Source organism: Pipra filicauda, unplaced genomic scaffold, assembly GCF_003945595.2.
Source record: "Pipra filicauda isolate LSUMZ 115617 unplaced genomic scaffold, ASM394559v2 scaffold87_size3191425_pilon, whole genome shotgun sequence".
NCBI lineage: Eukaryota > Metazoa > Chordata > Aves > Passeriformes > Pipridae > Pipra > Pipra filicauda.
The window spans coordinates 1,974,149-1,990,318 of record NW_024105064.1 but is presented as its reverse complement, the minus strand read 5'-3'; the positions used below and the strand labels follow the sequence as shown (position 1 = coordinate 1,990,318).

The window sequence follows — 16,170 nt, the reverse complement described above, 5'->3', positions numbered from 1 at the left end:
TTAGAAAAGGGGAATGGAAGGAAACCCATGTGTGTGCTGGTCCGGGATTTCCCTGAAAATCAGCTCCTAATTCAACTGCTTGGAATGGGAAAGATGATAGGGAAGTGTAAAAGAAAAGGGGAGTGGAGGGAAACCCATCTCTGTGGTTATCCAGGATAAACAGCAGGATTTCCCTCGGAAATTGGCTCCTACTCCAACTGCTGGGAATGGGAAAGTGTAAAAGGAAAGGGGAGTGGAGGGAAACCCATTTATGTGCTGAACCAGGATTTCCCTGAAAATCAGCTCACAAGTACTTACCAGTTCTGCCAAGATCTCAGGGTCATTTACTCTTTGGCTCTTTGCAAAACAATTCTTAGTGGAGCTGAGACTTTACTGATATATTTCTATTTATATATTTCCAGCACACTTTTTGAGGGATGGGGGTGAAGTTTTGTGTAAACCAGACTATGAAGTCATGGGCAGAACACTTACTTTCTAGCCATTTAAAATTAAGATGATTTAACAGCTCAGCTTGGTGATCTCAGAGGCCTTTCCCAGCTTTTATGACTCTACGAATACCAGCTTTTCAACCCTTGGAACAAAAGCTACACTCCACAGATTTGCCCTGATTGCCATCAAGAACAAAGTAATCATTCAATAGCTCTTGTATTTATATTTAATTGTCTTCAAGAGGGTGTGTTACAATTGGGGGGGTGGGTGACATGTTAATGGATTAATAAACTACGCAGGGAGTTGTGCAAACTTAATTTCTGTCCTACAGCAAGAACAAACAAGATCATCTTATTGCATGAGAGATTCCAGAGGCTTTATCATCCCTTCAGCACGGAGATTAATCAGTCACAAATGCACATTCCAAAGGAGGACACAAATCACAGGAAATCTCCTTATTGAGTTAATGAGTGGCTCGCCTCCCTCCATCCCTTCCTCCTGTGCAAGACAGACCGTGGAAAATGCTCCATAAACCTACAGATGATGAATTCAGCACTCAGGAGACAAGGCCAGGGATAAAGTTCCTCTAAGCTCCAAAAGGAGCTGTTTTGAGAAGTCCAAAGCAGAGCTAAGGGAGGGTTTGTGACACTGGATGGGGCTCTCCAACAAACAGCTCAGCTTTAAAAAATGAGTTCCATGTGTAGGACAAATAAGCAATACATTTAAAACAGAGCAAGTGCTACTGAGGGAGGGTGTTCCCACTGATCTGGGTTTTAGCAGAGAAGTATTTACATTTCTTTACAGCCCTAAGCCCTGAATTTTGAGACCAGTTGCTTTGTCACTAAGTATTTAATTTGTGGGTTTTTTCCAGCTCTGCTTCCCAGAGAAGCTTAGTGACAGCAAAGTCAAGCCTGGGGCCAAAAGGAAAGAATCAGATCTACTCTTCCCCTAAAAAACTGACTTTTAAGTGTAGCTCAAGCTTAGCACTGGGTGGAAGCCCAGGACAAGACACTAAATATGTGCTAGGTGTGTGCAGAGGAATGATAGTGCTGGAGACTTATTGCCTGTAATTAGTCACAGAACAGGCTAATTAATCTCCATATAGCTGCTCTGACAGCAGGACTCACATCCAGTTTGGTGAAATGATTGCAGTGGTGATGATCCAGGCAGGGCTGCACTGCTGTTTGGAGGTGTGCATTTGAAGGAGGAACAAAAATAAGTGCTCTAGATGGTCTTGCTGTCTGGCTTTTCTGGACTCACTGCTGCTCCTTGAGCTCAGCTGAGGGCTCAGAGCTCTGGAGTAACCTACTGGGAAAGCAAATTCCCATGGTTTTGAGTTTCCTGCTCTCTCAGACTCCAGGTTCAGTGGCTGTTGAGAGCAGGAATGGATTTGGCCACATGGAATCTTTCTGAGAGTGCCCTGAATGAAAGGCCAGAGCAGTGAACAGTCAAGTCTAGAACGTGCTCAGAAGCTGCAAAAATAAAACTGTATCGACATTTAATAAATAGAGAACAGGCAGCAAGCAAGCAAGAGTGAGGGTTCACCACTTTGCCTTCTGTTTGTTATGTGTTGGGCATATTTATATAAAAGAGGGTACGGATTTGGGATCTATTACTCAGATTGGTTGTTCCACCCAGCCAAGCCAAACCTTTAAGCTTTCAGAGAACTTGGCTGAGGACACCTTTGGGCTCGACCACCAGGACACCTCAGGGGACAGTGCAGGCTGGGAGATGATCTCTGAGCTTCCCCTGACCCCTCCTTTTCATCCAAGTCTTTGTCCAAGCAGGATCCCTTGTTCTGCTGGGAATCAGTTCACTCCAGTCCATCACGCTCTCTGTCTGTGCCTGTACCCCTGGGCCTCTGTAACTGGAAGAACACAAGAAATACAATGTCAGCTTTATCCACCCTTCTCCAAATTTGACTGAGTCAGGGATCTCGCCCCTGTGGTCGTTTTTACTCTCCCTCCAGCCTCTTGCTGGGAAAAAGGCCGTGCTTCTGCACGGCCACACAGCTTCTGTTTAGCTCTTCATCCTATCCAGAATCCCTTTTTGTTCCGTGGCAGGAAGTGGCTTCTGGGCAGCAGGAGGAAGAAAGAAGATGTGTTGTGTCTTAGTAACTGGCTTTAATAGTTACCTAGGCCCAGCCACGTTGGAGAGCGAAGGGTACATTCCAAATTAAACAGTGTTTCCAATGCCCATGCCAGCTTTTAGCAGTATTCCCACCCTTGGCATCCCAAAGCAGTTCCAGGACTGTCTCCACTGTACACTTTTCCTCCTGCCTGCCATGTGCTCCACTAGGAGGAGTCTTGCTCCAAAAAACAGGGGAAAAGAGCCCATCCTTGGTCAGTTTGGTGCTGTGATGAAGCCCCATGACAAACCAGCTGATGAGCACAGAATATTCCAGCCACGAGGGCTCCTCTGTGCTGGTTCTCCAGCACCTCAGGGCTGATAGGAGAAATAGAAACTTTACTCACAGTATCTTGGAATGCCCAAATAAGGAACAATATAATCTTAGAGAAGCCTTAGAGAATTAGATAAGGGATGTAACTCAAACAAACAGCACGTAAACTAAGCTCTGTGTACCCAAACAAGATAAAGAACAAACGTTACAGGTTTTGGGGGTGAAATACTACGATGCCGTGGCCGCTCAAGAACTGAGGTCAAGACAAGCAAGAAGACCCAGAAGGACCGAAAAAAGGACTTCCAATAAAGGTGTGACTACGTAAAGCAAACTAATGAATATGTATTAAGTAAGCAAGACCATCTAATGACTACGTGAACAGTGTGTGTGATAAAAAGTGTAATAAAAAGCCCTGTCCATCTGTCACTGGAGAGGAGCTCTCCTCCCAACGCCCTTTTTAACACCTACAAATTGATGTTAAGGAGTTTGGTTTTGGAGCATCAGGGCCCTTCAGGACCCTGGGCTGAGGGCCCCCAGGATGTGCCTTGCCCCCCCCCAGCTCACCTGGCTGCATGTGCACCACACGGCAGAGCCTTCTGCCGGGCTGGTTCCTGTACACGGGCTTCACACAGACCTTGTTGGTGGTGCCTGAGGCCAGGTCTGTGAGCAGCACGCTGTGCACCCGCGGGGACACGCTGAGCACCGAGGACGGGCCCGTCTGCCGCCGGCACCGCACCTTGTAACCCAGGACCTGCCCGTCAGCAGAGTCCCACGAGGCTTTCAGGGTGTTGGGGCCCATGTCCTCGAAGCGGAGGTGCCTCACTTTGGAGCCCTCTGGAGAAAGAAGATCCATGTCACTGCTGTGGGACATTTGTGTGTCTATTCCCCCCTGCCCCGAGGAGGGGCTGCCAGCCAGCCTGGGCATTTGTTTTCTGTTGTTCACTGTTTTTTAACAGTAGCAAGAGATGAAGATGAAGATAGCAGTGACAATTAAACCAGTCTGGGCCATTCCACAGTTGGAAAGTTCTAATTTCTGCCTGCCAAAGATCCTGCCTGTCCCTGCTCTCCCAGGGGCCAGAAGCAGGAGGGGTGGGGATTGAGGGCTGTCTCCTCCAGGTAGGGAGGAGTGGACATATGTGGCTTTAGAAAGGTTAACTCAGGTGATGTTGCCAATGTCTGGTATTTTCCTTAAAGCACCCAACCCCTGGATTCACGTGGGAATCTCTCCTTCCATTAAAATCCCAGACTAGTAGCTTTTAGACCTGGTAGATGCACAGACCCAACATAACTCTACATCTCCACACTGGAGGAGCTCGGCCTAATTAGTCCTTAACTTTGTGCAGCACAAAGTACTTTTGTTTGCACCATTAGGCACTGACTGTGACCTCCCACACCCTCAGCTCTGTCATTCCCTGAGCTCCTCACTCCTGAGCCCTGATAAGAGCTGGACTTTGCCTCCTGCAATACCTTTACAGGTATTTCTTCAAAGGAGAAGCTTCTGCTGGTTAAACTTTTACTCCTTGAACGCTAAATCACAACGAACAGACACTCAGGAGACAGGAGGGAAAGGCAGTTTTCTTTCTCTTTTAGAGAGATCCATGTGCATTCTGCTTGTGCTGAACCAGCAGCATCAGCACCCCCTGTACCATCCATCATGTGTGTGTCTGATTCTCTTCAGTCCTCACACATCTGCTGCATCCTGATGGCACAGCATCAGAAGCTGCAGCTTTCCCCTTGCCATCCCACCCCAGTAACTGGATTCAGAGCTCTCTGGCCTCACCTAGAGGCAGGTGGGAAAGACACAGGGACACTCCAGAGACTCCTTGTGCCCTGCTGCTCACTCACCTTCCTGGGTGCACGCCTTGGCTGACAGGGACTTCTCCTTCCCTGACCTGTAGATTGCAGTCACTGTCACCAGGTAGGTGGTGTTCGGTGCCAGATTCTCCACCACGGTGCTGTTGTGCCTCCCATCCACCTCCAGCACCTTCACTGAGTTCCCTGGGAGGGGTCCATACAGGACCTGGTAGCCCATCACACTGTCCAGTGTGGGAGCCCAGCTCACGTGGAAGCTGCGTGGTCCAGACTCTGAGATGAGAACCTGAGCTGGGCTTATTTCCTCTGGAAGAAATGAAGAGAGATGTGAGGATGTAATTCAAGGCATAGGGATGCTGTCAGAGGAGCATAATTGACCCCCACCATAGCTGGCTTTCAGGAGGTGGAAGAAAATCAACCCAGCAAGTGGATGTTGATAGTCACCCAAGTCAGCACAACCCCACTCAGCCCGAAGAGACTGGTTTCTCTACCTGTGCTGCATAGACTGGCCAGAATTACACAGCCAGAACTGTTCTTGCTCACAAGAAATTAATATCAGACACAAGTCCACCTTGGCTTTGCTTAGGTTTTCAGTGTGCCACCTTTTTGCACGCTGCCATCCAGCATAAATCTAAGTTACTCTCTGGCCCAAATGACTGGTCTGCACAGAGGGACTGGTTTTTGCTCTGAGCACTCCCCCTCTCCTTCCCGCTTACACAGAGAGTTCCCATCAGTCACATACACCTGCTTCCAGCACCCTCCTCTCCCCCAGCTGCTCCTCCAGCCTCCAGGTAGGAGACAGGGAGCTCCTTGTTCCCAGAGCAGCTGCTGCAGCCTCGCACATTTTACCTGCCAGTGTGGTAACCCTGGTTGTCTGGGGAGGGAAGTAGTGGACGTTGGACTCAGGAATGAGGGCCACCTCATAAGTGGTTTCTGGTGCGAGGTTGCTCAGCACGAGGCTGGTGTGAGCCCCAGACACCTGCTTTGTCCTCTTCCTTGCTAGATCATCTGTTGGGGCATATTCCAGGGTGTAGTAGCCAGTTTCTTGGGAGAGGAGCTTGGGCCACATCAGACGGAAGCTGCTTGAGGTGACATCGACTGCGTGGAGCCGATTGGCTTGGAGAACATCTGCAAGGCAAACAGGGGCAGGAATCAATACACAGAACACAGAACATCTGAAATCCCAGCCCTTCTGGGTGGGAGATGCAGCTGGTAGCAGCACTGGCTGATCCCTGAAGTCACCAAGGTGTGGCCCATCCTGAGCTCCCTGTGGGAACCACCTCCCAGCAAAGCCAAACCACTGAATTCTGTCCTGTGTGCGAAGCAGCCCAGGGTGTGAAGAACTACATTTCTCCCTGCTCTCTGCCAGTGCCCAGTGGCCAGGAAGAAGGGGCAGGAACTGGGGACTGCCCAGCATTGCTGAGCCAGCTGAATTCACCCCAGCTGAGGTCACTGCCCACGAGGTTTCACAGAGCTCTGTTGTTCGGTGACATTCAACATTCAGAGCCCTCTTGTGCCGTCTCACCTCTCCCCACCCCTGCACAGAGGCTTCTCTTCAAGGCTCACGCTACCTTTGAGTCTCAGACCCCAAATGCCAGGCACAAATACCTCTTCTGATGCTCACAGCTCCCCCAGCTTCCTCTGCTACTTGACCCTTCCCACATGCGTGGCCTCCCAAGCCCATCTCGGGCAGAATTCCACTGTTCTCTGGTCTTCCAGAGGGGCAGAAACACATAAGACTTTGTTTCTCCAGGGGAGTGACATATGAAAACACAAAGATGCTCTTCTGTTTCTAAAGAATTTTCAGAAGCACCCTGAGCCTTGAAGAAGTGCATTTGCTCTGCACAGTGTCACTCCTGAAACGTTATGATAGAACCCTCCAGCTCATGCCTAAATCCTTCACAGAGTCCTGTGGGTAGTTCTGTCTGGCTCCCCATTGCACAGAGGAAAAAAGAGGCACAAAAGTCTGCCCAGACCTGCAAAATGGGGTCACTTTGCACTCTCAGACTTGTCCTTTAACAGGGAGAGGATCAGCTTCTCCTCCTCCTCCGAGTCCCTGCCAACTCCCCTGTACCAAGTAAAACAGCCTCAGTTTTTCCTCTGAGCTGTTCTTTGGCTCTCCCAGGCAGGCAGGAACATTTCCCTGCCTGCTCCATGCCCTGCCCTCCCATCCACATGCTGCCAGCCAGCAGCACTCCACCCGCTTGGAGCGTGGAGAGGCCGGGAGAAGGATCAGAGGTCCTGGGATGCTGCACCCTTCTGTGAGCCCCACAAAACACCAGTGGCCAAGCCACGAAGGAACAGGGAGCAGAGGAAAGGCCTCAGTGCCAAAAGTCCTGCCAAAAGCTCAGGGAATGGAAATAAGTGAGCCTGGAGGCTCAGGGACACTGTGAATAAAACGGGCACATCAAAGGGACAGGGCACAGGAAGCCCACGGCAAACAGCTCTGCCCCTCCTTGCCAGATCACAGATTCCTTAAGCACATAAAGAGGGCAATAATCCCCAGAAAATAGATGTCCATGGCGTGCTTCCCAGCACCACCTTGTTCCCAGAGGGAAGCAACAAGGTAATCTCCTGTATTAGACCCAGGCAGGATCCAGCAACACTCAGAGACAGCTCATGACACACTTTTCCTTCCACCTCCTGCCTCTTGGTGACTTTGAAGCACTATTTTGCAGCCACAAGTTTGTTGGCATCCTCTGAACTCTGGCAAGGTCAGGATCAGACTTGCAGGAATGCTGCTGCTTTCCTGAGGGGCAGCAGGTGAACCTTTCCAGCCCTGGGTACATGGTCCCCTCTCTGCTGCAGGGATTTGGGACAAACCACTTCTGCTTCACGGTTTTAGTTCTCTGGTTTGATATGGATGGGGGAGGGTTCTGGTTCTGGGAGGGAGGGAATACACTCCTCCATTACCAGGGTGGACATTCAAGGTCTGAGATCCCTCCCTCTGGTCACCTGCTTATATTCAATTCCAGGTGAAAATATCAGAGGACTCAGAGTGAAGCCTTCACTGCACCAGAAGTTATCCAGGACTTCATTTCAGATCAGAAATGTGTTACCCTGACCTGAGTACCCACGGGAAGTGGCTGATGTTTTGTGCCTGCTGGGCACGTGGGCTCCTGCAAAACTTGGCTCAGAAGGTGGAGCCTGAGGATGGAGCAAGTCAGCAGCTGTCAGTTCAAGTGGCTGAGTGGAGAGCAAGTGGGTGCAAGCACAGAACCTGGTGTCACCTCAGAGGAATGCCCTGGTTTCACAAGGTTGGTCCTTCCCCAGGAGAGCACCAAATGCCATCTGTTGGGTACATACTGATATATAAGATGCAGTGGAAAGAGCCTGTGCTCCTTCCCAGCCCGAGTCCCTCTCCTTCCCACTTGGAAGGAGCCAGCTGTGCCATAGCCAGGCTGGCTGGCAGCTGCCTTCTGCAGACTTGTTGTGTCGGGACCATGTGCCAAGGAAAAAGAGAGGGTGTGAACACACACATCCATCCACAGTCCCTGCTGTCTTGCACCCCTTCCACGTAGCAGCATTACTGGCACTATTTCGGGTCCACCATGTCTCTCTCTGTGGAGACTGAGCTGTTCCACAGAGGGTTCTCAGCCCACCTGAGGCAGCAGCAGCAGCTTGGCAGGGACCCTTGTGGTGGGGTATCTGTGGAGCAGGCACAGAACATTCCATTCCTGGAAAGGAGGAGAGCAACTCTTGACAAAGCCTGTTTGTGCCTCTACAAAAGGCTTCACTGTTTTTTAACAGTAGCAAGAGATGAAGGATAAGATAGCAGTGACAATTAAACCAGTCTGGGCCATTCCACAGTTGAAAAGGCCTAATTTCTGCCTGCCAAGGATCCTGTCTGTCCCTGCTCTCCCAGGGGCCAGAAGCAGGAGGGGTGGGGATTGAGGGCTGCCTCCTCCCGGTAGGGAAGAGTGGACATATGTGGCTTTAGAAAGGTTAACTCAGGTGATGTTGCCAATGTCTGGTATTTTCCTTAAAGCATCCAATCCCTGGATTCATGTGGGAATCTCACCTTCCATTAAAATCCCAGACTAGTAGCTTTTAGACCTGGTAGATGCACAGAATGCTGCCCTCAGGCACAGCAGAGTAGTTGTTACCCTTGCAGACCTTATGATCTTCAAGACAATCTTGTGCTGCAGGAGATTTCTCATTTTGGGATGCTGTTTTATACCATCTGGATCCAGGATGCTCCAGAAACTAAATAACCACTGAAACAAAACATCTGGGGGTCTGTGTGGTGGCTGGTACAGGAGAGGGGCTGTTGGCACTGCCCCAGGTATGGGAGAGAAGTGGGTGTTTGGGGGAGAACACACAGTCCCTGTGTGTGGTTTGTTAAATGATCACGGCTGGAAGCAGGAAGGAATTGCTACACAGGGAAGATTCTGTGGAAAGGGTTACTGGGACACTAAACCCAGCTCCAACCAACTCACAGAGCAAAAGGCAAAAAAGGAATCAAATCAGGATTTCCAATGGAGAGAGAACCTCCAGAAAATCCATGGAAAGTCTGCAAAGTCATAGTAACTCCCTCAGCATTCCAAACAAATCCAGAGGCACCTGGGAGGCTGCTTTGCAGTCAGGGCAGTCCCACAGGGATGGGCTGTGGAGAGAACACCCCGTGGGCAGTGCAGAATGCAGATCAGCAGGGGATACTGCCCTTGGCTTCCCAATGCCTGTCCTCTGGCCCAGAGTATGGCTTTGGATCTCCTCAGACCCTCTCCTGGATGCTTTAAAAACCTGGACTGATGAAAAATCTGACCTGCTGCCTGTTCCCTCTCACAGCAACCACCACAACCCCAGAGAAACACCTTTGTGTCCTCCACCTCCGTCAGCTGGCACAGAGCCAGCCAGACACACGTTTTAGAGGGAAAAAAAAAATCACCCTGAATATGAAAATCAAGTTCAAGGGGCTCAGACACCTCGCTCCCACAGTCAGCAACCTCCTGCTGAGGTTGAATCGTTTGGGAAGCCTTTGGTTAACAGCCTGTGCAGGTGGGGGCATTTTCCTGCTCTGCTGGGATTGTACGGATGCCTGACCTGCATGACTCACTTCAAAGGCTTGTGGGGTTTTTAAGGAATCCGGAGAATACCCTGCCTGAGCCTCCTTCCTTCATTACCAACTAAACAACTCCTTACAAACACAAGCTCATCTCACTAACACATCTCCAAGAGGGAATTTGTCCCACTCAGTCATGGAACATTCCAAGGGGAGTAGAGATGTTTGTCCCAGACCTCCCAAAAGCTCTGGTTTATGTTTGGACCTGTAGCACTGTGGACAGTTTGCAAGGGCAGCACCTGTGAGCCAGGAGAACCACTGGTTTTGGGGGATTCTCCCGCTGCCTGCCCTGCAGAGCCAGGCATTAACTCATCTTCATTAACACTTAAATAAATTAGTGCTGGGCTTATCTGGGCAACCAGCAGAGAGAGACTGTGCTGCTGCCCACACACACACGGGGGTTTTGAAAGATTCCCTGTGGGTTGTCTGGCATTGTCATGTGGTTTTTTCATCTGAACTCATCTTCAGCCCCGTTCCAAACTCCCAGTGACCACAACCCCGCACCAGCCTACCTCGGATCCCATCCTGCAGCTCCTTGGTGATGATGGGCAGGTCATCCACGTCCACAAAGTGCAGGTGTTTGTCTGGGGGCTGGCTGGCAGCAGCAGAGAGCTCCAGGTAGTTGCCCCGGCCCGTGCTGACGATGAACACCGTCACCCCCATGTCCTTCAGCAGCTGCATGGGCTCCGAGATGTCATCAGTGGAGAAACCATCCGTCACCCAAACCAGCACCTTGGGCACGTCTGGCCGGGCTCCAGCCTCGCCACTGAAGAGCTTTTCCTTGGCAAAGGACAGAGCTTTGCCCGTGTTGGTGTCTCCCATGAGCTGCCGCGTGTCCCGGATCGCCTGCCGCAGGCTCCCGCCGGACGGGTGCCGGTCGAACGGGAACTCCATGGTGGGCGTGGTGCTGATGTGGATGATGCTGGTCTGGACATCTCTGGGGCCGAAGGTGAAAGGTTGCAAAAGGTCCCACATGAATTCCTTGACCCTGGAGAACTCATAGTGGGAGACGCTGGCAGAGCTGTCCAGCAGGAAGAGGAGGTCCCCCTCCGTGTTGGAAATAGGTGGCCGGGGACCTGGAAGGGAAAGGGAGAGGGAAGAGTGTTAGAGGAGGGATGTGAACCCAAAACCTGCCAGGAAAGCTTGGTTGTTCTGTGCCAAATCTGAGAATTCAGTGAGAGGTGTTTGTTGAGATGGCAGAGTTCCACCAGACCTCCTGGAACAACAGGAGAAATCAGGCGGAGCCTTCAGAAATGGAGAAGGTTAAAGTTACTTGGAGGTGACTGTTTACAAGAGCCTGTGGTGACAGGACAAGGGGGATTCAGACTGACAGAGGATAGGTTTAGATTAGATATTAGGAATAAATCCTTCCCTGGGAGGGGGGAGGCCCTTGCACAGGTTGCCTAGAGAAGCTGTGGCTGCCCCATCCCTGGAAGCATCCAAGGCCAGGTTGGACAGGGCTTGGAGCAATCTGGGCTAGTGGAAGGTGTCCCTGCCCATGGCAGGGGGTGGAAATGGATGATCTTTAAGGTCCCTTCCAAATCAAACCATCCTGTGATTCTTTGATCCTCTGACTAATCTAGAGAGGCCAGGAGGAGGCAGGAGACCTGCCATCCACCTGGATCACAGCCAATTCCATGTGCCCAGCACAGCTCAGCCCTGTGCCACAGACACACCCTCCAGAGTTACCCGGCACTGAGAGCTGAGCAGAAAATGAAAGTGAAGTCCAGTGAGCTTTCCTGTGTGCCTGCAGCAACTGCCATTTCATCACCACATCACGCAGTGGAGCTGAACTGTGACCCACAGGACCCTGCCACTGGTTCCCAGAACTCCTACTGGCATTCCAGCAGGGCTTTGTTTAGGGTTTCTGGCTGCATGAGCAAGGCAAGCACACGTAGCCATGGCTCTCTGCTTTTTTGGGGGGGAGGTTTAGGCTGGATACCAGGAAAAGGTTCTTCCCCCAGAGGGTGGTTGGCACTGGACAGGCTCCCCAGGGCAGTGGGCACAGCCCCAAGGCTGCCAGAGCTCCAGGAGGGTTTGGACAACACTCTGAGGGACAGGGTGGGATTGTTGAGGTGTCTGTGCAGGGCCAGGGGTTGGACTGGATGATCCTGATGGGTCCCTTCCAACTCAGCATATTCTATTATTTTCTCTCTGCTGGCAGAAGTACAAGCCACTGACTTGGCTGGCAGGACACAGGGAGAGATCTTGGAACACGGCTGCCACCTCCCTGGGGGACATCGTGGTTCCTCACTGGTTTGAGGAGTGTCACTCACTTCCCAAATGTTGCAACCAACAGCTGTAAAAGCTCCTGGCCCTGGCAGGGCGGGGGGCAGCGGCCAGAGGACACTGCTCACAAGCAGTAAACAACAGGGTCACATGTACAAACCCTGGGAGGGGAATCTGGAGTTCACCTCGAGGGAGCAGACACAAGCAGAAATCCTACTGCTGCCAGAACGACCTGCAGAGGGAACACCCCTGGGAAAACCGGCGTGGAACACCCCATTCAAAGAGAAGGACATCAAAGGAGAGTCACAGCCATGCCCTCTGGTCTGTACCCTGCAGCTCTGGGGCACCCAGAGAGCTGGGCAGAACACTGCCATCCTTTAAGCATAGCTGGGAATAGCTGTGTTAATTAGGAACAGCTACAGCCTGACACCACAAGGTTCTGCCTGCAGGGGAGAAAGCATTGATTAACAACAACTGATTAACAACTGGTTAACAAAACCAACAGCTAAACCCAGTGGTGGGCAGGGTGTATTTTGGAGCTGAAGGGACTGTCTGTGGGTGGAGCAGAAGCCTCATCCTTCATGCAGAAAAACGCCATCTACCTAACACTCAGCCCTGCATGAGAGGCAAACAAGTCGCTCCCGTTCAGATTTTGGCAGCGGAAAGAACCCGTAAAAGAAAAAAAAAAAAAAAATCGAGACAAAGGCTCTCGCTACACCGGGAGCGTGGCAACGCTTCCAAAGCCACTGGGCACCCCCTCGTCCTTCCCCTCATCCTTCCTCCTGCTCCTTGTCCCGCATCCAACCCAAACATGCCATCTGTGCCAGAGGTGGGGCCGTGGAGGTTGGTTGCCACTGAATCCCTGCCTTACGCAAGCGGCTGCTGTTTTCTGGCAGTTCCCTCGCTCCAGACGGAGAGATGATTGGCTGTTTGGCAGCGTGCCAAGTGAGGATCTCTCACTTCCAGCGGGATTTGGAGGGAAGAGGCATCCATGAGCCTGTCAGGTCTTCGCTTGGAATAACTCTGGAGACCTCCCGTCGCTGCGGTCCCTGCGCTCTGCTTGACTCCAGGGAACGACAGAGAGCGCAGGGCAGGATCCTCTTGTCACTGCCTGGTCAATAAACTCAGATCAGCCACGCAGAGAAGTGTTTGGAAGGGGCTGATAGGGGAGCAACACGTCACTATGGAGACACGGTGCTGCCTGTTGGCTTTTCCAGGAGAAAAACAGCTGGCCAGACTTCCCTGTGATGCTGACAGGAGACATCCGCTTCCAGAGCTCCCCCTGCTCTCAGCTGGGACCTGAACACATGCCACACGCCTGATTTACGTGGGGCTTGGAGCTCGTGGAGCATAATTACAGCCAGAAAAGATCATGTCCTGTCTTGGTTAACTGTGCTTGACATTCCACATTTGTCTTCTCATCTCGCTGTTTGGCCACGCGAGGGAAAAAAAGTTCTCCTGTGAGTGGAGGCAGGTTTGGAGGCTGAGGAACACGGACTCTGCTTCCCTGTGGCCCCTTTGGATCACAGTGAGAGGCAGGAGGGGAAAGGCACCACCTCTCCCAGACAGAGAGGTGTCCCACCCCAGGAGGGGTTTTACACTTCAAACCACGCCAGAGAGGGCTGTGCCAGGGGAGAGGGGTTGATCACACACTTGATTGAGGAGCTGAGCCCCACCAAGCACAATAAACTTGTGTGACTAAAAGCCCAAACTGCCTGTGCAGGTTCCAGCTCGTCTGTGCCACGGATTTCGGGCTGAGAGTTGAGAAACGGCCCTTCAGACAAATCCCAACAGCAGGAAGGAAGCTGTGCTGCCACCTCTTAGGATCTTTTTAGGAGTTTCATTATCTCTGTTCTTTTATTTGGAGCCTCAAGAGTTCTGGAATCGTGGAATTACAGCAGGTGCTGAGCTGTGCTTCAGAGATCAGTAAAGGCTCCCTACAAAGTGGGTATGGATGGGCCAAGTCTTTATTTTTCACTCACTGCCCCACAGGGATAGCAACATCCCCATCATTTTCAGCTGATGCTCGTCCAGAGTAACCCAGTAATGACGATCTGATTTCATTTATCAAAGCCCAGACTATCAAATGGTCACACTTTACACTGATGCAACAGAGATCTGAACCTGGACCCAAAGAGGAAAGTGGTGGAACCGTGTGATGCTCTGCCTTGACTCTGTGCCTTGGTGCCTGAAATCAATACCCACTGCCCTGAACAATCTAATCATTCCTGAGCATGTGGAAGCACCACTGGCCATCCAGCAGCTTCTTCCCTTTGCCCACTGCAGCTGGAACGAAGCCACAACCCTTCACCTTTGGTCAAGTCCCAAGGAAACAGGGTTATGGACGTGCATCCTGACCTCTCAAACAGCCCGGTGTGTGATCATCCCAACACCTCTGGACAAGCACCATCCCATTCCCGGGAGCCCTCCCAGGCCAGCTGCTCGCTCGGGGCTGCCTTAGGGAGCACCCAGAGGAGCTGAGGAGGCTCCACATCAAAAAGCTGCTGGGTGGGCATCTCCCCCCCAGCAGGTTCATTCCCCTGCGGGTGCCTGGCAGTGTGCAGCCAAAGGCAGCCCAGCAGTAACACAGCACACACCTCCGGCTCTGGAGCAAGGCACAATCCTTCTGGAATGCCGTGGCTTGCTCTGTCACATGCCCTGAAGGTCTGAGCATTGTTTTTAGCCCGAGCTGGGAAGCTGCCACATACACTCCCAGGGCAGCAGAGTGGCAGGACAATAGGAATAACGGCTGCCTGCGTGGACTTTGAGCACTGTGGCAATGCCAGAAGCAGCAGTACCATTCCTGAACCAGCTTGGGACACTGAGGGACAGGATCCAGCACCCTGCAAGGAGATCTGAGCTACACACACAGCCTGCTCTGGGTACCAGAAACAGAATCAGACCCCAACAGTCTGAGCTGCTGAGTCCAAGGACCTCCTGTCCACACAGACATGAGGTTCACTCTCCTTTCCCACTGGATTGCACTCCCCAGGTGCAGTGAAAACCAGACACAACCAGCACTAGCCGTGCAGCCACAGAACCTTTTCTACTTGTGGGGAAAAAGGCAGTTCAAAAATGAATTGCACCAGCTCAGCCACCACGGTGTGGGATGAGTCTCTGCCCAGCAGCACAGTGCAGGGACCAGGAATGAGACATTCACCTCCTCCACATCCCTTTTCCCACTGTCAGTTCTGCAGGACTGACCCACAGTCGTTTTCCACGAACAGTATCCAAGAGAAAGCATTTTAAAGAGAAACTGTAATGGTTGAATTACAGAGATTAGCAAGAGGAGAAGACAAGGATAGTGTTAATCACTGGTTTTACTTCTCTTAACGCATGTCCTCCAGTACAGAGGTAACAGTGAGGAGCAAGGATTTTTTCCATATGATTACACTAAACTCTGCAAGTTTTTGAAATAGTTTCCTTTTCCCTACTGGAAACAAACAGGGCAACATTTCCAATAGGCGATTTTAGACAGGTTTGTTTGTTTGTTTGTTTGTTCTTTATACGAGTATAACTATACACCTAAAGCATCAATACAACCTCAGCTTTTATTCTGAAAAGGTTTCGGGAGAAGCTCTGAGGAGCAGGAGGTATAAAATGGGGGAAAGCACCACGGGAACGCCTCGCCTTTCCAGGCACTCACCTCGCTCAGGTGTGTCCTGTCCCGCAGCAAACCGCAGCCACAGACCGAGAGAAAGCACTGCCTTGGCCAACATAGCAAAGCCTGGTCCTGGGCAAACTACCTTAAATCCAACAGCTGGGCTCTGTGAAGGCAGATGAAAAGCTTAAGATCAGTCATAGTACGCCAGATCCCGGGGTGCCACTTCCACGCTGCTCATGCCTTGGGATCCGGCTGCTCCTCCCCGTGTGTTTCGCTGGGCTGTGGTGTAAGCTCTGGCTCCTGGAGGCAATTTCCCTTCCTTCCCCCCCTGCCCCCCCCCCACTCCTTTTAGAGTCATAAATCCATCTTGACAGGAATAGCTGGAGGAGAGGCACACACGGCACCCCTGCTGCTCTTCCTCTCCCCGAGTTAAGCTTTGCCCCAGGAGCGGGGGATTCGGTTGCAGCCTGAGCGCAGCTGGGCTGGTTCGAAAAATATATCCCCGCAGATAAAAACTTTGGCCCTGCGAGACACTGGCAGCGGGCCAGCTGCCAGGGGGGGAAAAAAAGGAGGGAAACGCTCAGAGAAATCCAAAGCTCTCTGCTCTGGAATGAGCTGGAAGAAGGAGAAACA

The 16,170-nt window shown here is 51.6% G+C and overlaps 1 protein-coding gene across 1 annotated transcript; it reads right to left on the bottom strand.

Moving 5' to 3' along the window:
- Positions 1 to 637: 637 nt before the first annotated feature.
- On the bottom strand, positions 638 to 16,170 carry VWA1 (von Willebrand factor A domain containing 1). Its single transcript, XM_027728742.2, has 6 exons — positions 15,580 to 16,170; positions 10,217 to 10,780; positions 5,492 to 5,770; positions 4,676 to 4,948; positions 3,395 to 3,664; positions 638 to 2,296 (listed from the first exon to the last, which is right to left on the bottom strand). Exons 1-6 carry the CDS (start codon positions 15,650 to 15,652, stop codon positions 2,256 to 2,258), a joined length of 1,500 nt encoding a protein of 499 aa, XP_027584543.1. The 5' UTR covers positions 15,653 to 16,170; the 3' UTR covers positions 638 to 2,255.